Source organism: Puma concolor, chromosome C2, assembly GCF_028749965.1.
Source record: "Puma concolor isolate L17-30 chromosome C2, mPumCon1.1.hap2, whole genome shotgun sequence".
In the NCBI taxonomy this organism is placed as follows: domain Eukaryota; kingdom Metazoa; phylum Chordata; class Mammalia; order Carnivora; family Felidae; genus Puma; species Puma concolor.
This window is the reverse complement of record NC_141675.1, coordinates 6,759,291-6,778,175: the sequence shown is the minus strand read 5'-3', so window position 1 is coordinate 6,778,175 and position 18,885 is coordinate 6,759,291. Positions and strand designations below refer to the sequence as shown.

Sequence of the window (18,885 nt, the reverse complement as noted above, 5' to 3'; positions counted from 1 at the left end):
GACCAGAAAGAATGGTTATGGCTAACATCTATCGAGCCAAGCACTTCATGCAAAGTGTTTTACAAGCATTCGCGTATTTAGTCATCAGGATCACGGAATAAAGTCGATCTTGCCCTCTCAGTTTTGCAGGTGGGAAAAATGAAGATCAGACAGGTTAAATTTACTTGCCTAAGGTCACATAGCTTGTAAGTAATGGAGCCAAGAGTTAAACAGATCTGGATATAGAGACTCCACACCCGCTTCACGCAAGTGTGTATGTATGTATGCATGTTGCGCATATCAGGTCCTTAGCACTGGCAGGCTCTGACGAGGCCCAAGATCTCTTCAAGTTGAGAAGTGTTCAGCTGAGGGCGGGTACAGGTACCCAGATGGGGCTGTCTCTCGCCAGCAGGAGCAGCCACAGCAAGTTGGGAGATATGAGGACCACATGGCACCCAGGAGCCCAGGCTCTGGAATGTCCTCTGAGGACCTCGCTCCACACCTGGGTGAGAAGTGGAAAGATGAGTCTGCCGCCCGGGGCCCCGCAGAGGTAGGTATGTGAGCTTCCGGGAAACGCTGAACAGCCTGCCAGACACCGACCGGCGGGATGATAGGGGATGGGGCGGCGGGGGAGGTGGTATTCCAGACTGCACTCAACCACGGAAGCTCACGTCTCATCCTGAGAATTGTTACGGTTTGTGCTAGCCTCCGGGCTGGTCAGCACTATTTTCAGAGTGAGGTTCCACAAGTTGGGGGGTGGGGGGGGGGTGACAAGGACCAGATCCCCAACTTCCCTGAGTCTCCTCGTCTTCATCTATGAAACTGAATCATAATGCCTACCCGCTAGGATTCGTCTGAAGCTTAAATGAGATGCTGCTTGTCAAGTGTCTAGCTCCTGCCTGAAATGGAATAAGTGCCCAGAAAATGACAGCCAGGAAAAAAGGGAACAAAAGACAAGACACAGAGAAAGTGCCTTTCTGAGCCAGCAGACAGAAAGTCAGAGTTGCTCGTGGGTGAGGAAGTCTTCCCTGTGACTCCCCCCACCCCCACTTTCTTTTGTCCACATCATGTTTTCCAGCCAAAAACAATTCTGGTGCTCTGGAGAGGCTGTCTGTATGAGTAGGGTACTGACAGCCTTACGTAGACTGAGCAGGAAGCAAAAGTGGGGTTTAGGAATGTATTATAAGAGGCAAAAAGAAACTTGGTGGTTTCATCACAAATCTTTGACGGAATCAAGCTACAGGGAAGAGGTATCTAGAAAGAGTCAGCATCTTTAATACTGCTGCATTGAATTTAGGAATTTAACTTGACATCCAGCCACTGAGAGCTGAGGTCGTGACAGGCACCGGGCTGGGCAAAGATAAGGAAGGCATCATTCGTGCCCAAAGTTGCCAAGCCCTTCAGCTTGAGGAATGTCAAGCCACTGGCTGTGTGCCCCTGGGCAAGGCTGACCACAGCAGGGAAAGCTAAGAGGGTGGGCTGAGATGGGGTTGGGGGGTCCTGGGTGAACATAAGCCACTTGGTTCCTTGCCGGGTGAGGGCTGCTGCCTTCCACGCGTGGACATCCTGTTTCCTCCAGAGCATTCTAAGAATCCCCCTGGCTAGTTTTCTCTACCCAGTGTTTTCACTACACAGCTGCTGGGTATTAGTTTGGGTTTTGGTTTTGGTTTTTTTGTCCATGACCCTGGCCAGGCAGAGAAGGGCCTGACGGTGACAGATGGGGACCCGCCCCACCATTTGGGTCCATTAGCCAAGCTATCGGGTTTACTAATATGAGAGCAGCTTCCACTCCTAATTGAATTCATCTGGAGACATTATAAGGCTGGAGCTGCCGGGAGGGCAGCAGGGCCCCTGCAGGATCGCTCCGTGATTAAATATTCAAGCCCAGTGAATGCCGAGAGTCTGTATGCGTGTAATCACCATGTCTCGGGCCCTCACCAGCACTCCATCAGCGGCCTGGAGGTTTAAAGCCTCACAGAGCTGACCTCTGGGGCTCCACAGACAGCACCCCTGTTCTGGGCCTCAGCTGGCAAGGCACCAAACACACAGGGGCCGCTGTGGTGGCTCCAGCCCTGAGGGGCTCTCCCTGCATCTGGGAGCCCCTGGCCGGGCAGAACTGCAACGACCATGTGCAGACTCACCGGGCCCCTCAGAGAGCAGAGTTCACTGCCCCCAGGCTTCTGCCCTGCAGGGGGTGGACGACACGAGCTCCTCAGAGGGCAGCACAGTGGACTGCCTGGATCCGGAGGAGATCCTGAAGAAGATCCCCGAGCTGGCGGATGACCTCGAAGAGCCGGATGACTGCTTCACGGAAGGTAAAGTGGCCGCTGCCCGCTTCCTCGCGTTGCCATTAATTCGGGCCAGAATCCAGTGCAGCACACTCTCATCCAGGCACCTGCGTGCCCAACGCCCCAGCCCGGGGTCCGCAGGAGACAGACGGACAGGATCCCTCGCTGCCTCATCCCCAAGTTTGAGGGGCCAGGGCCAGACACGAACGCCACAGCTCATAGCAGCCCAGCAGTGCCACATCAGATATGGCCACTGATGCCAGGCCTTCCTCCTCACCTTTGAAACACCTCACCGAGTTATAAACCAGCGCTCTCGAGGTGGAAAGGGAAAAAGGCAAACACTCTTGTTTGGGGACATAAACGACCCAGAGAAGGGCCATGCCACATCTGTGTCCCTCTACCTTTCGTGTGACTCTTAAAGGGAGAAAAAATGTCTACAGCTGTAGCACCCTGAACACGCCCCGTGTTGTCCGGAAGGCAGAAAATGCATCTTACTCTCCTTTTCCCTCAGCGTTGAGAACAGGGAAGGCCACACTGTATTCTCAATAGATACACGTGCAGTAAGTGAACATATATGCATAGTTCATACTGTGAGAGTAATTGTGGCTTCAATAAAAACTCTGTAAATTCAGAAACGACAACACTTGGTTGAGTTTCCAGTTCCACACGACGCTGGGCTGGACTGGACCCGGGCCCATGTGCTGGCCCCTCGGGTGAGCACAGGCTCAGGGCATAGCCCCTCAGCACCAGGCCCGGGCCCCGTGGCTCATCAGCCTTCCAGATGTGGGTGGGTGTAGGACAGGGGTCACCAGTATCCTCTCCAAGAAGGACAACAGTTGGGGAGGGGTTGAGAGTGGGTGAGGCCAATGGTGGGGAAGAACCCCCAAAGGGCAGGATCGGGAGGCCACCCAAGAGGGCCGCCGCATCTCTCTTATTCCAGGGAAGAATTCCTTCCTAAGGGGTGGCAGACAGGTTCCCCTGCAGAGCGGTGTCTCAGCGGGGCTAGAGCGAAAATGCTCCTCCCGCCCCGGGTGGACACCATTCGTCATCAGTCACCTCTCCCCACAGGCTGCATTCGCCACTGTCCCTGCTGCAAAGTGGACGCCAGCAAGTTTCCATGGGCCGTGGGCTGGCAGGTGCGCAAGGCCTGCTATCGCATCGTGGAGCACAGCTGGTTCGAGAGCTTCATCATCTTCATGATTCTGCTGAGCAGCGGGTCTCTGGTAAGGGGAGGCAGGGTCCCTGCCCCTGAGCCCTCCAGATGGCGTCTCCCACAATCCCAAGGCCCTGGAGCCTCAGTAGTGAGCTCCCCCGGTTCCTAGCCTGGAAGCCCCCAAGCTTGGCTGGCGGGAGAGCTGCAGCCCAGCATGCGGCTCCTCTAGCAACAGGGCGGGGCGGGTACTCGCGGTGCCCACGTCACGGCCTGCTGAACCCGGCGGCTGGTATTTCAAGCAGCAAGGGCATGCGTCCCACTTTATAGACGGGGCAACTGACGCTCAAAAGGCTTGAGGCACTTGTCCCAGGTCACCCCGCTTGTCAGTAGCAAAACCTACCTTTGCCCTCATTGGACCCCCAAGCCCCTAGCTTTCTACCCCCCTGAGCCTCCCAAACACTGGCCTTCTCTGAAGGCCCGGGACCAAGACGGCCATCCTTCTTCATCTTGCAAGTTGAAGCCCCTTGCAAATACTATTACCTGTTCAAAGCTCACAGCAAATGATCACATCGGCCCTTGTCAGGATGTAATTGCCTGGGGAGCTGGTCTGAAGGCGGATTCCGAATCGGAGCTGGGGTGAGGCCTGAGAATTTGCATTTCCAGCAAGTTCCAGGAGATGCTGATGCTGCACACCGCACTTTGAATAACAAGGCCTGACAGGCACAGAGATTCTGAGGAATTCCTAAGTCAGGGATTTTGAGTTAGGCCTCTGAAGCCCCTTGCTGAACGCCCAGCTTTGTAGGACGAGGAAGGATGCTTCTGACAGTGCCTTGGTCTCACGCTCCCTGCACAACCTCAGCTAACCTTCCCGAGGGACCAACGTAGATGTACACACAGGAAGGGACTCATCGTCCCCAGGTGTCTGCACCTTATGGATGAGGAAGTCACAGCCCAAAGACACAAAGGGGCCCAGCTAATTAGTTGAAGGTAGGACGAGAGGCCCTCTCTCTTGACTCACGGCTCCAAGCGTTTTCGCTTGTTTTGCCCTTTGTGTGTCATTTACTCCCTAAAAAGAATCTACTGGATATCTGGGCACCTACTTAAATGCCAGATTTCCCGGGAAGGGTGCCAAAACCGCTGAGTGTGTGTCCTCGGCCTTGGGGGGGGGGGGGGAGCAAAGGCAGGTGAGAAGACACGATGACCAGAAGACAGGTGACTAGGCAGGCAATGGCACCAGTCCCCCAGAACAGCACTGCTCTGCCACCGCGGGGGAGGATGTGGCAGCATCGGAAGGTGCCACTGGTGGTGAGGGTCCACTGCTGTCGCCGGCTCTGCAGAGCATTGGTGCACAGGCCACGTTGCAGGGCCAGAGGGGGCTGAGCGGTGGTTTCCCCTACCCTTCACCTCTTCCCTGTCCTCCCTGAAGAGGACAACGGTCACACTTGCTGTTGACAAGGTACTTTCCTTATTACCTCATCGGCTCCTGTCTTTCCCCATGGGCCCTCTCTCCTCATTTCTCTTCTCCGCGCTCCTCCGCTCCTTCCCTTCTTTCTCTTCTCCACTCACCCCAGCTGCTCCCCTCTCTCCCAGCAGGGAGCGCGGATCCTGCACCAGCTGCTGGGCCCTCACCTCCCCATCTCCTTCCCCCAACGGACTGAACAGGCTGGCACCAAATTTAGTCTTCCTTATGCTTTTACTTTGAGTACTTAAAAAAAAAAAAAATAACACAAGTTTTCATCTGACAAAGTAAAGTGCAAAAAAAAAAAAAAAAACTTGGAAATTATGGCAAAATGTAAAGAAAAAATATCACCCATTTTCCTATCACTCAAAGAGAATCTCACTTTGAAAACATTTTGGTATACTTCCTTCCCATCTTTCTTATGCATATAATACATAAATATTACAAAACTGAAACCACATTTATGCATTCTGTAATTTCTCAGTAAATTCTCACAGTAAATATACTCCTACAATCTGATTTAGTGGCTACAGTGCATTCCATTACGGACGGTGCCACCGTTTATTTAAATAATCCCTGGGTTTACTTCTAATAAGCATTGAATAGTCTATGTAGACTCCTTTGAAGATGCTGGCTTCTTTCCTGTCTTAGGTCCGGTCAGAAGCAGAACCAGAAGCAGGGCTTCTTGTACAAGCAGTTTGTGGAGGGCACACTCCGGGATGGAGCCCACGAGGGAGGCAGGACGGGGAGAGGAGCTGCAAGGCTCCCATGAGGTCCAGCCTCTGTCTGATCCCACGGGAGCGACGAAGCATTAAGGGTGTCACGGTGCATCCCACCTTGATGCAAAGGGGACAGTCACTGGCTGCGGCTGTCTGCAGATGTCCCAGGCATTTCTGCAGGTGCAGGCAGTTCCCCTCAGCCCAAGGAGGTCCTCAGGAAAGGGGGCATCCACCAGCCGTTAGTAGCCGACCTCCCAGCAGCTGGGGGACGGGCGCACTGGACCCTTGGGTCAATAACGTCTAGCGTTCTTCGGCTAAATTCTTGAAGGCAGCATTGCTGGGTCTCTTTGATTCCCTTTGCGGAATTGGCCTCCCAAAAGGCTGAACCGGATTTCAGCCCCCAGGCAGGTATGAGAGGAGCCACTTCCCCACAGCCACGGCAACACTGGCCTCACCCTGGTCCTTTTTTTATCTTCACCGGTCTGATAAGAGAAAAACGACATCTCTTCCTTTGAAAATCCTTAATTACCAGTGAGATAGAACATTCTTTTTCAGAGGTTCATCGGCGATTCTTACTTTCATTTTTGTGAACTGCCTGTGAACATCCTTTGATGCTTTTATTTTTAAACCGAGTCGCGGTTAGGTTCCCTTTGGTTCACTTCCAAGCCCCAATTTGAGAAGGTTTCCTTTCTCCTTTGCTCTCAGCATCCCTGCAAAGACTAAGCCAGGCTGTGTGCCCCGTCGGTTCTAGGGGGTCCTGGTTTATCTGTCACAGTGCCTCCTCCCCTATGGCACCAAACCCCCCGCACCCACGCCAAACAGAGAAAACAAAACGATATGGGCAAGCCGGTTCCCAAAGCCCTCCTAGGGGCTGAGGGCAGGGCTGGCTGGGTCCTTCGCCGTCAGTGGGCTCCAGTGCCGTGGGTCCAGGAAGCCTGCCATTCTGCCCCCTTTCATTCTTCCTTCCAGGCCTTTGAAGACTATTACCTTGACCAGAAGCCCACGGTGAAGGCCTTGCTGGAATATACTGACAGGGTGTTCACATTTATCTTTGTGTTCGAAATGCTGCTCAAGTGGGTGGCCTACGGCTTCAAGAAGTACTTCACCAACGCCTGGTGCTGGCTGGACTTCCTCATTGTGAACGTGAGTGGCTCATTGGCACGTGTGGGGACTGGGGCCCCGACTTGTGAGGACGGATGGCTGCAGCTAACGCAAAGAAAGCTTGAGGCCTTGCTTCACGGGCCACTCCAAAGAAAAGTCTCGAGCGCTTAGCAAGGCATCTGAGAATAACCCTGCACACCGGTGAATGGTTAGATCAGGCAGTAGATGATTCTGGCACAGTGGTGGTGCTCAGGTGAGTCGTCAGTTCCTAGGTCTCCATCCAGAAAGACCACTTGCTGCCCTCTGTCTTCTATGTCTAAAGCAAGAGGACACATGTGGCTCTCAAGGGTCTTATGCCCTTGCATCCCTTGACAGGGCTTTTGGACCTAGGGGAGCCGAGGACTGCACAGCACAGGGAATCTTCCCACCTGCTGACTCAGTGGTCCTCAGCCCTGGCTATACTTTAGAATCACCTGGGGAACTCTTAAAAATACAATGAACAAATGCCACTACTCCCAGAGATTCTGATCTCTCTGGTCCCGGGTGGAGTCCAGGCATCGGTGTCTTATCAAAGCTCCTGTACGTGTCCAATGTGTGCGCAGCCAGACCGAGAATCACCGTGCTTGCCCCACCGGCTTCTCCCCATTGGCGCTAAAAGAGACAAAGGGTCCCTTTGGAGAGGCGCTGAGCAGGAAGCTCATGTGTTCATATTCATACTAACCTTTGGCCACCAACCCCTGCATCAGAGGGGTTACCAAGTGCCTCCCATCTGATAGACTTATGTCTCCTCACAGCTGTGAAGAGACCGTCTTCAGTGAAATCCCCTAAGAGCCTTCTTAGCCCCCAAGAGCCAGGAGTGGTCTGTCCCTCATCCTAACCACCACAGTCCTCTATCTCTGTCCAGGCCCTTGCCCTCTCGGCTTTGCAGGATGGCTGCCTGAGTTGCCTACTCACTGCAGCACAGCTACGGGTCCCCGCAGGTGGGGGGAGGCACGTGCCGTGTATGTCTCTGCCTCCCACACTCCAGCAGCCACCAGCACCAAGGGCTGCACATCAGAGGTGTCAGGAACTGTGTCTGTATTTGGTGCTTGCCTCCTGAAGCTGGATGGGGTCCAGTACAGAACATTCTGTCCAGCCTCCTGTGCTGGCAGGTCCCCCACAGCAGGTCTGTGCACTCAATTCTCATCTTTTCCTGATACCAATGTACTGGAAGCAGCAAGACGCAGCACTGCAGGGATTAGCTAGGAGGCCTGAAATCCGAGCCATGGGTGATAGCTTTGTGCATATAAAATTATTATTCATAAATGAAGGAAAAGTGTTTTATTCTGGCTTCCCACCTCTGTTAGGGGCACAGTCGCTCTGACCTACACTAGTTTAAGCCCCCACCACCTTCAATGGTCATTCACTCATTCCATCCATCCTCTTCCTAATTCTTTCTTATGACCATCCATCCTTCCTTCCATACATCCCTCCTTCCCTCTATCCAGCCATTTGCTCTTCCTTTTTCCATTCTTCCAAACACCCATTCACCTTTATTTCTTCCATTTATCTTCTCTGTCAGTCCTCTCCCTCTTTCCATCTATTCTCATACTTCTTTCTTTCTTCTCTTCTGCCCATGCATTCATCCTAACCTTTCTTTCATCTATCAACTGGTCCTTAATCCTTCTATCTTTCTACCTTTTGATTCACTTTTCTATCTGACTGTTCAACCATCTAGCCATTCTCCAATCTCTTTCGTTGATTTATTCTATCCAACTCTCTCTTCCCATTCATCCATCAATTTACCTAGCCATCCATTCTTCTCCCTTTCATCTATCTCATCCACCCACTATTCTATACTTCCATATTTTATCCTTTCTTCTTTCTTCCATCCTTCCCTTCAACTATCTATTCTACCCATCTTTGATCCTTTTTTTTAAATTTTTTTTAATGTTTATTTATTTTTGAGACAGAAAAAGACAGAGCCTGGATGGGGGAGGGTCAGAGAGAGAGGGAGACACAGAATCCAAAGCAGGCTCCAGGCTCTGAGCTGTCAGCACAGAGACCGACGCGGGGCTCTAACTCACGGACTGTGAGATCATGACCTGAGCTGAAGTCGGACGCTTAACCGACTGAGCCACCCAGGCACCCCCCATCTTCGATCCTTTAATTCCAAACATCCTTCCATCTTCCATCCATCTTCCTTCTTTCTCTCCTTCCTCTCATCCATCCCAACATGTTTCTATCTTTTCTTCAATTTATCAAATGTTTATTTATGACTACTGAATATAGTATTGTCTTATGAAGTGCTCTGGGAGAGACAGAGGCCAAGAAATAAGAACTCCCTATCTCCAGGAGTTTAGGCTATAATCTTCCAGCAGATAAGACACACAGAGAGAAATAAACCTATTATGGGGCAGGGGGAAGAGGTGAGGAGGTGAGCACTGCTGGAAATAATTAGTGTCTTTGGGACAGAGAGACATGAGCCTATGGGGGTGGGGTAGTTGGGAAGGCTTCATGTAGGAAGCGACATTAGATGTAGGGCTTAAAATGAACAGGAGCATTGCGGTGCAAAGAGAACTGGGGGGTGCAATCTTGATTAAAGGGTGACTGAGCAAAGGCACAGACACAGGCACATTTAAGGAACAATCTTATTTGGGTAGAATATATAGGTGAAACATGACTGAAAAAGGAGTCTGCAGCTATGGAGTCTGGAACCTAACCCGAGGGTGATAAAGTACCAGTAAATGTTGGGAGTAAGAGACACACATGATTATAATAAAATTTGCAGTGGAGAATGGATGGAATGGACACAATCCTAGAGACCAGTTGGGAGGCTAGTGGCCTGAGCAGTGGGAGTGGTGGTGGGCTTGGATGGAGTGACCCCAGATCTTGATTGCTCCAACTACAGATTTTGCATGTGAGGCAGCCCTCCCAGGGGGCTGAGAAAAAAAACTGAATAGGGCCCAGCATGAAACTCCCTACCCTTTGTCAGCCAGACGGCTGGGTGCCACCTGCTGGCGTTTGGAGCCTTGCATGGAAGAAGAAAGGGGGTTCTTTCCATTCCAGCTTTCTGTGCTGGTGGAATAAGCTACTTATTTAGAGAATAGACATTGCTTGAGGCTCTATGTAATTCATATGTAAACCCCTTCCTTTCTGAAGGTCTGGTGTACATCCCCACCTAGCTTCCAGGATAAGCCAAGCCTGAATTCAGCCCACCAGTCATAGTGCAGTTGGGGTCTTCCAAGATTGGGTCACAGTCTCTGGCAAGCTCAAGCCTATGCATATGGTACCACCCTGGCACCTTCAAAGTTTCTGCAAGGTGTGACCATTTGTCCACATCAATTTGTGTCCTTTGAAGCCCTTGGTCAACACTTAAAAAAAGTGAAAAGCTGGCAGACCAATAGGGAGTCACAACCCAGTCATTATATCTCAGCCCTCTGTCAAACCTGGATATCATGGACCATGCCACACTCTTACTCGGACTCTAATTTTACACAGGGTGAAGGTATGACCTGGACTGGCAAGGCACTGACCCAAGGCCACAAAAAGAATCAGGGGATGAGAGGGAATTAGACCCCACCCAGACCAGGACTCTTTCCACTCTACTTTTCTGAGAAAATACAGCCGGGGCTCACTTTGTGTTCTTCAAAACAGACTTTCAGCCTAGGCCCATGAAGGGATATCATCTCTCCAAGTCTCTGAAAGTTGAGTTTCAAGGCTATTGGAGCCTGGCTGGTGCCTCAAGGGAAAGGGAAGGTAATATACAGGGAGCTTGACCACCTGCACACCATAGGGTCGTGGTGTGCAAGACTGTTTTTCTTTCTCAGAGGTTCAGAGAAGTGATGAATGAAATCTTTAATAAAGGGGAAGAGATTGAATTCTCTCTAGACCTTTCACCGGAGTTCGGAATAAGATGGAAGTCAGGATGATGACTTGGACAGAGACAGGGATTTCCTGTCTCCTTTTACCAGGACCTTCTGGAACCTAGAGTAATACTTTTGCTCTCTGCCTGCACTCAGATCTCCCTGACAAGTCTTATAGCGAAGATCCTGCAGTATTCTGATGTGGCATCCATCAAAGCCCTTCGAACCCTCCGTGCCCTGCGGCCCCTGCGGGCTCTGTCTCGATTTGAAGGCATGCGGGTAAGATCTACCTCCAAAGTGCTCTGGTCTGCAGCGTTTAGTACCCCCTTGTCCTCACCATGCCCTCCATGCCCCTGACCCAACTCTGGGCCCACCCCCACAGGTGGACTCTGGGTCCTCACCTCCTGCCGGGACTTTGGTGGCACTGCCATGTCCTAATGCTCTGGTTCTCCTTCACATCCCTTTGTGAGCTCTCTTTCCTTCCCACCTCAAATATCACATCGAGCAGCACTCAGACTCACCCCTTCCTGCTCTTAGTGAAGTGATCCTGCCTCAACATCGTTTGCCTCCATCTCTCCATCCTGCCTCTTGTCCTTATTGCCAAAATTTTGGAACACTCCAAACTCTTCATCTTTCCAAGGCAAATGAGCCTTCCCTCTGACACTCCATTTAAATGTGGTGGCACCATCAGTTCAGCACCATGGCCACCACCCGCCAGAAAGCATCCTGTCCCACCCAGTGCAGCCATGGGGTCCTATGGATTCTTCCCTTTCATCCATTCCTTTCTTCACCCATTGCTGTCACCTCCACCTTGCCCTGTCTTCCTCACAATGGAATACTCATAAGCCAGACCCTTGAATTACGGGGGGGGGGGGGTACAAGGGACCTTTATTTGTCCTCCTCCTCTTCCTCATAATTACAAAAGGCTCCAGGTACTGAAAGTGAGGTTTTGCTTTCTTCCAACACTGACTCAAAGAAGACATTCTGTCTTCAAAAACAAAAGTAGACTTTATTTTTTTTTAAATCATTTCTTCTACATTTTTTAGCATGGAATCTTCTGTAAAAAAAAAAAAAAAAGTAGACTTTAAAAATTCATTTGTACCTTCACAAACACTAGCTTATGATTGAAATAGTTTGAAATTTATTATTTTATTTTATTTTATTTTATTTTATTTTATTCTATTTTATGTTTATGTATTTTTGAGAGAGAGCAAGCACGAGTGGGGGAGGGGCAGAGAGAGAGGGAGACACAGAATCCAAAGAAGGCTCCAAGCTCTGAGCTGTCAGCACAGAGCCCGACGTGGGGCTCAAACCCATAAACCAGAAGATCATGGCCTGAGCTGAAGTCGGATGCTTTACCGACTGAGCCACCCAGGTGTCCCTGAAGTTTATGTTACCTCAAGGTTGCTGCTTTACAAATAAGCAAGTTCGTGAATATGGTTTTCAGTGATTCTTGACCGAAGCACACCTTAAACTGTATTTGTTAAAGCTCCTTTAAAATTGCATTTAAGAATAAAGCAAGGTCCTAGAAGTCTGTATGTGCAAGTACAACACACACACTCACACCCTTATATGAACATGCGTGTACTTGTAAGTTCACCCGTCTTCTCAGTCCTGGAGAAAGATCCTAAAACCTGCTTGGAATGAAGTTTAGGGAGAAGATCTAAGGCCATCTTCAGCTACCAAGAGTCTCTCAGTCTTCTGAGTCTGAATTATTGCCCTAATTAACCCACTTCTCTTTCTGCTCCCAAAAGCCACTGGTCTTGAAGCAGGCTGAGTGAGTGTAGACAGAAGTAGGATCCAGCAAGAAGGGTTCCATATCCTTTTACATTTCCCCCCAGGTGGTGGTAGATGCCCTGGTGGGTGCCATCCCCTCCATCATGAACGTCCTCCTCGTCTGCCTCATCTTCTGGCTCATCTTCAGCATCATGGGTGTGAACTTCTTTGCTGGGAAGTTTGGGCGGTGCGTCAACAAAACCAATGAAAACCTTTCTCTTGTGCCTTTATCTATCGTGAATAACATGTCTGACTGTAAAGATCAGAACCACACTGGCAGCTTCTTCTGGGTCAACATGAAGGTCAACTTCGATAATGTTGCAATGGGTTACCTCGCCCTTCTGCAGGTGGTGAGTCCTGAGATCAACCATGTTTCTTCCTTTGGCTGCTTGATAATGTGGAAGGTCTGGGGTCTTCCACAAAATGCTATGTAGAGACTTTGCAAGGGGTAGCACTCAGTGTGAGCTGAAGTCACTCCCCATTCCTATGGACTAGCATGAGGCCAAAGAGCCTCACCAATTGATTCAATGTCACAGTGGTGCACAGTGGTGCAATTAGACAAGTGTGGGATGGTAGAATAGAATGGAGGGATGAACCTTCAATGGGATTGTATCAGGTGATGACTTAGAATTCACTACTTACACAAAATAGACATGATACAGCCCCCTGTTCAGTCTTCTACTGCATATCCTCTCCTAGATGGTAATATTCCAGTCTATTGTAAGGATAGAAAGTGCTGGTGGTGATGACAGGCAAACACATTTACACTTCCATTCACTCATGCATTCATACCTTGCCTACATCTTGTTCGCTCAGTCCTCCATTCAGTCGGGGGTTGATGCAATTGCTTATATATTTGTCACACAGTTACCCACACCTTCATGCATCCCACTATTTGTTCATGCATTTGTTCAACAAATAATCCCTGGGTAGCTGTGGTGTGCCAGGCACTGTGCTTAGCCCTGGCACACATGGAAGATTGGTTCCAGGGGTCCCATGCTTTATGAGAAAAACAGACAAATAAGTGAATCAAAACAGAGTTCAGTGTAGATGATAGGCAGACACTGAGTGGCCTCTGCTCCTTGTTTCCAGGCAACCTTTAAAGGCTGGATGGACATCATGTATGCAGCTGTTGATTCCCGAGATGTGAGTCTCAGCCTGCTATGACAACTGCCTGCCCCTCCGTGCATCCCACTCACATCAGTCTATTTGAAGTGGACTGAGGGTGGCCTTGGTACCAGAAGAGGCAGTCCCCCAACAGCCTGGCCCTGTCCCTCCCTGGAGCAGTGTCCAGCTGGCCTTCTACTGAGTGTTTAAGCCAACCGCACCTGTTCCCCTACCAGGCACACTACCCAGGCTTTCGAAGCTTTTCTGCTCACCATTGAGGAAAGTATCAGATAACCACTCCAGAACTGTGTACGAGGGCACTCTTGGGCAGAGGCAGGAACAGCGTGGTGGCTAGGACAAGGGTACTGTCACATCAGCCAGGTGGAGGAGATGGGTGCTGCTGGGGCAAGACCCTTTGCTGCTCTGGCAGACAGTGCCAATGCCCTGCCCCAGATCCCCTCAGCCTGCCTCTTGAATCCACCAACGTGCTACATTTCTGATTCTCATCTGAGACTTGACTTTCTTCAGTGCCTTACCGCTCGCTCGGCAACCCCTCCCCCAAGGGCGGGGTTTGAATGTCCAAAGGGGCTGCCTCACAGATAAGTTTTGGGAGTCTGTAGAGAAGTGTTCCAGCTTCCCTGTGTCTTAGAGGTACAATTCTGAGGTGTGTTCCACACAGTTTATTGGAGAACCCCAACAGGATAAAGTGCCTGTTGTCCCCCAGTGCTTGCCTGCTTAACAACACCCCCTTCATCAACTTTTCTCCCGCTTAACCTCCCCCTCCCTCATTCCTGCTTCCTGGGATCAGCTCCCAAATAAACCACCCACATCCGTGTCCTTGTCTCAGGGACGAGCACAAACGTACACCCACTTGCTCTCCATGCCTCACTCTGTCTGTTCACAGGTGAACTTGCAGCCCAAGTGGGAGGACAATGTGTACATGTACTTGTACTTCGTCATCTTCATCATTTTCGGTGGCTTCTTCACACTCAATCTCTTCGTCGGGGTCATAATTGACAACTTCAATCAACAGAAAAAAAAGATAAGTGGGGCTCAGGTGTTTTTGCAGTGGTGGTGAATCTTCCACTCCTTGTCCCCCGGCCTCATGACCAAAATCAACACTACTCGCGGCCCTCATGCCTGACCGGGAGCCCAATTTTGACCTTTAATACCAACTCCCACCTTTGCACCCTGAGCACAGCCCTCACCCCTGCTGATGTCCTGGGGCTGCTGCTAGAAGAGTTACATTTCTCTGTGTCAGCAACGACCCTATTCCTGCCTGAGTCCCCACCCTCTCTCCCAGAATGCCAAGGTCTTCCCAGCTAAAACCAGGTGCATTGGATATGTCCCAGGTGACCCTTGGGAAATATCAACAGGGAAAGAAATGGCCCTAGCACTTGCTGCCTCTGTCTGGGCCTATGACCCCCCAGAGCACTGAATCCAGGAGGCCTCAGGAAGGGCCAGAGCTCCAATGTTGGCAGAATCCCAACCTCCTCGGGAAGGGTAGGAAGACCCTCACCTCCATGGATGCTGACTCTGATGAATAGGAATCCAATCCCAGATAACCTTTCATGTTTCCATTACAATATGAGGGCATTAAAGGTATAAAATGCTTTCTTGTTACCCTCCATTAATCCTTTCATTTAATCCCCTCCATTCCTTTGAGGTGGATAGAGCAGAACTTTAGACTTATGTAAGCCAAGATCCAGAGAAAAAAAGGGTCACATGGATAAATCACATAGCACAGCATTGAGAGCCCAGAATTGGTTGTGACATGACACAAACCTAGGCTTGCATTCCCTGCTCAACTATCACTATATGGCTGACCCTGGCAATATTAAAAACTTCTCTGAGCCTCAGGTTCTTCATCCATTCAATGGAGTTAATATTACCTACACAAGGATTCTGGTAAGAGGTAAATAAAACTCTGTACAAGAAGCACCTAGTTTAGGGCTGAGCTACTGTATTATTATTGTAATTTAGAATAAATGTCTAATGGTGCAGGCATCCCATCTGCAGAAAATCCTCAACCAGAGTTCTGGGGATAAGAAGTGGGGCCCTTCTCTGTCCCAGAGGGGCTCAGCAAGGTAGCTGTAAAGGCTGACCAGTGTCATCAGCACCCTAGAGGGTTTTGAGACCATTCAAGCAATCCCTTCTCTCATTTTACAGATGAGGAAACTGAGGCCTTGACAGGGAGCTGGCCATGTTAGGTGATAGAATGAGAAAAGCCAGTGATCAAATTGGGGGAGAAACTGTGTTTGCTGACTCCTTGCTCCAAATTTTCAGTGTGTCCCCACCAAGTGCTCCCAACCTCCTGCCCCTGCCTCCAGCCCCACCAAGATGTTTCTCCCCAGAAGCCCTCTGTGCCCACAAATTTTCTGAAATCCCATAGATCTCCACAGATCTCAGCCCGCATCCCCACATTTGCAGTGACTAATTTACATGAAAATGCTATTGAGATGGGAAGATTTCAAATTATGTCAGGAAGTGAAAGGTGAGGGGTTGAATGAAGGAGGTCTAGAGGGTCCTTAAAGAAAACCCAAAACTAAGGGAAGAAGGCATTTCCAACAGTGGAATTTAACTGTAACCGCAGAGAGCAACACATGTGGCAGGGCCTTAAGAGAACCAATCAAGAATTCTCCAAGGAATTCTTGGATAAGTCAGCAATAGTCCTCAGCTCCTCTTCAGAAAGGGGTTAAGCGGCTGGGTCTCAGGGTCTTTGTTCCCGAGGCCCTGAAGGAAGCTCTTGCCCCTGGCAGGAACTGTGATTCTAGAAGCCTAGTGGATTTGACTGTAATGAGCAGGCTAGATTTAAGGCTCAGATTTAAAATGATATTTACCTTCTCCTGGGGTTCTACTCTCAAATGCCCCCTACTCTGTTGAGGCAACACCTCTGGGTTCTTGAAGAAGAGAAACAGGCTTTGTTCCAGAGTCCCAGGCAGGGAGTCAGAGCTGGGGCTCAGTCCTATCCACTCCGTCACTGTTTGTGGCACCCAGACAAGACGCTGCTTGACTCTGGCCTTGACATGTCTTTCTACAGAGAAGGGAGTAGGAGGAGATGTACTTCTTCTCCAGCCTGCTCTGATTTTGGTATCCCTGGAAATTTCCATTGCTTTAATAATAGTGGTGTGTGCTATCCCCTCTCATACTTAGGGGGCCAGGACATCTTCATGACAGAGGAGCAGAAGAAGTACTATAATGCCATGAAGAAGCTGGGCTCCAAGAAGCCCCAGAAGCCCATCCCTCGGCCCCTGGTAAGCCCCAGAGCGTCCATCCAGAAGAGTATGTCTGGAAATCCAGGTGACAGCCTGTGCCTGTGCCTGTGCTGCGTAGGGGTTGACCAGTGCTCTCTGTGAAGCAGTAAATCTGGGTTGTGTTTGGGGATAAGGTAACGAGAGTTCCAAGACCCAAGGAATGAGAAGACTGAAAGAAGCAACTGTGGTATTCTGGAGTGAATATATCTCCTACAGTTACTCCAAATTGACCTGTTTAAGGAAGTACTGAGTTCCTCAACCAGTTTAGGGTTAAATCACAAGATTGGGAACAGGTTAGGCTAAACGATAGTAGAGGTGGTTAGAGCCCTGAGATGAAGGGTTTGTGTGGCTGTACATCATGATCTAGCCTCCATACATAAATCTCCAGCCTCACCCTACATTCCACCCCATCCCTATAGTAGACAGAGAGGAAATGGCCAAAACCCAGCCCCCTGGGATCCTGGCCCCAGTGATGGTCATGGTCAAGTGGCACAATAGGAATAAAAAGTTGTGTTTAGACTAACCAAAACTTAGAGCCATACTCCACTTTTATTCTTTATTCACAAAGACCCTAAGAGACATGCCATTTTATTTCTCCATTAAATGCAACACCCAAACCATACGTGTTATCACCTAAGTTCTTCTCAGTCCTCCACCAGAAGATGGAAAATGTCAAACCTCTAGTTGGCCTCTGTTGAGAGTGGATGAACAGGTTTGGGAGTGGGAGTATTGCTATGCTGGAAATGTACAACTGAACTTCTTCCAAGAATTTCTGAGCCATCCACTCCAGTGAATGGAATTGGCATCTTGTTCCTTTACATAACCTTTCTGTGGTTAAGATGTGGTATTTGTGAAGAAAACTACAGGTGCTGCATAGGGCACAATGCCATTAGCCTTTCCCCCCACCAGGGCAAAACCTAAGAACCTGCAACAAAGGAGTGGACCTTTCCCTAGAATTAGAGAGACATACATTCTGTTGGCCATGGCATTAGGATTTCTAAATCAAGGCATGGGGTTTGCATAAGTGACTAAAAACTTCATGAGCACACAGCCTTGAAAACATTTACAGGAGGAAAAAAATGCTATGGTTTTTGGATGTATTTTACTTGGAAACAGTGGTCACAAATGTATCACTATGCTCAATTCTAATAAGAAGTGTTATAATGGGGGTGTCTGGGTGGCTGAGTTGGTTGAACATCTGACTTTTGATTTTGGCTCAGGTCATGATCCCAGGGTTATGGAATTGAGCCCCATGTGAGGCTCGACACTGAGCATAGAGCCTGCTTGAGATTCTCTCTCTCTCCTGCCCCTCTCCCCCACTCATGCTCTCTCTCAAATAAAATAAAAAATAAAAAGAAGTGTTACAATGAGGGGTGATAGGATGTTCAGACCTCTGTAGAGGCAGAGATTTCCTTCCAAATCCCCATAAGAATCAAGATAACTGGGGTGGAATGAACCTAAGGGAAAGCCCTTAAGGCTCAGGAAGTATCCCTCTGTCGGCCAGGTTAATGGGCAGGAAGGGGCTCAGAATTAAAAGATGTAGGTAAATGACTGAGCCCAGCCAATCAGCATCAAGTCAGGGGAGAAGGATCCTGAGACTTACAGATAATAAAGCAGCTGAGTCCCTGCTGGCCATCACTGGTGCCTAGACCAATGCTGAGTCCACAATTGAACTAGACACTAAGGAGTCTGTGCTAGGGACATCCCTTGGCGAATCATGTTGGTACCTTGCCCTATACACTGCTCAATCTCTCCATAACATCTCAGCTTCTCCCCTTTTATCAACCAACCCCACAGGCCACCATACCTTCCTCCTGTCAAGGAGAACAATTTCCCCGAGATAGGATTAACCGAATTTCAAAAAAGGGCCCTGGAGAGGACACTATCTTAATACAAAAGCAGGAACCTAATGTTGAAATTCCAGGCACTACAATAAGAGTGGAAGACAATGGTTGGGCAGGAAGACTTACAATGAAATCACCATTTCTCCCGCTTAAGCCATAACCAAGACCCTCCAAGGTTGGCACTCAGGGAAGCCCTCACATGGATAAGGAAAGTGAGACATCACAGCCCAGCTGTATTTCTGAGATTCATCATCCCTTTGGATGGGAAGGGGGTGTATTACTAATTAACTATCAACACTGTCCTAGCTTTAGTGGAGGAACACGGCTCTCTCCTTAATACTCTGTTCCAAGCACAGCCAA

At 49.6% G+C, this 18,885-nt stretch overlaps 1 protein-coding gene across 1 annotated transcript in view; it reads left to right on the top strand.

Annotated features, from left to right (window-relative positions):
• SCN10A (sodium voltage-gated channel alpha subunit 10) overlaps positions 1-18,885 on the top strand; it is a 95,271-nt gene that overhangs the window by 68,071 nt on the left and 8,315 nt on the right. Inside the window, exons 17-25 of the mRNA XM_086720477.1 lie at positions 389-529; positions 2,171-2,294; positions 3,336-3,490; positions 6,568-6,741; positions 10,701-10,823; positions 12,386-12,670; positions 13,413-13,466; positions 14,332-14,469; positions 16,577-16,681. Coding sequence (XP_086576603.1) covers positions 389-529; positions 2,171-2,294; positions 3,336-3,490; positions 6,568-6,741; positions 10,701-10,823; positions 12,386-12,670; positions 13,413-13,466; positions 14,332-14,469; positions 16,577-16,681 — 1,299 coding nt within the window. The remainder of the gene's footprint in view (positions 1-388; positions 530-2,170; positions 2,295-3,335; positions 3,491-6,567; positions 6,742-10,700; positions 10,824-12,385; positions 12,671-13,412; positions 13,467-14,331; positions 14,470-16,576; positions 16,682-18,885) is intronic.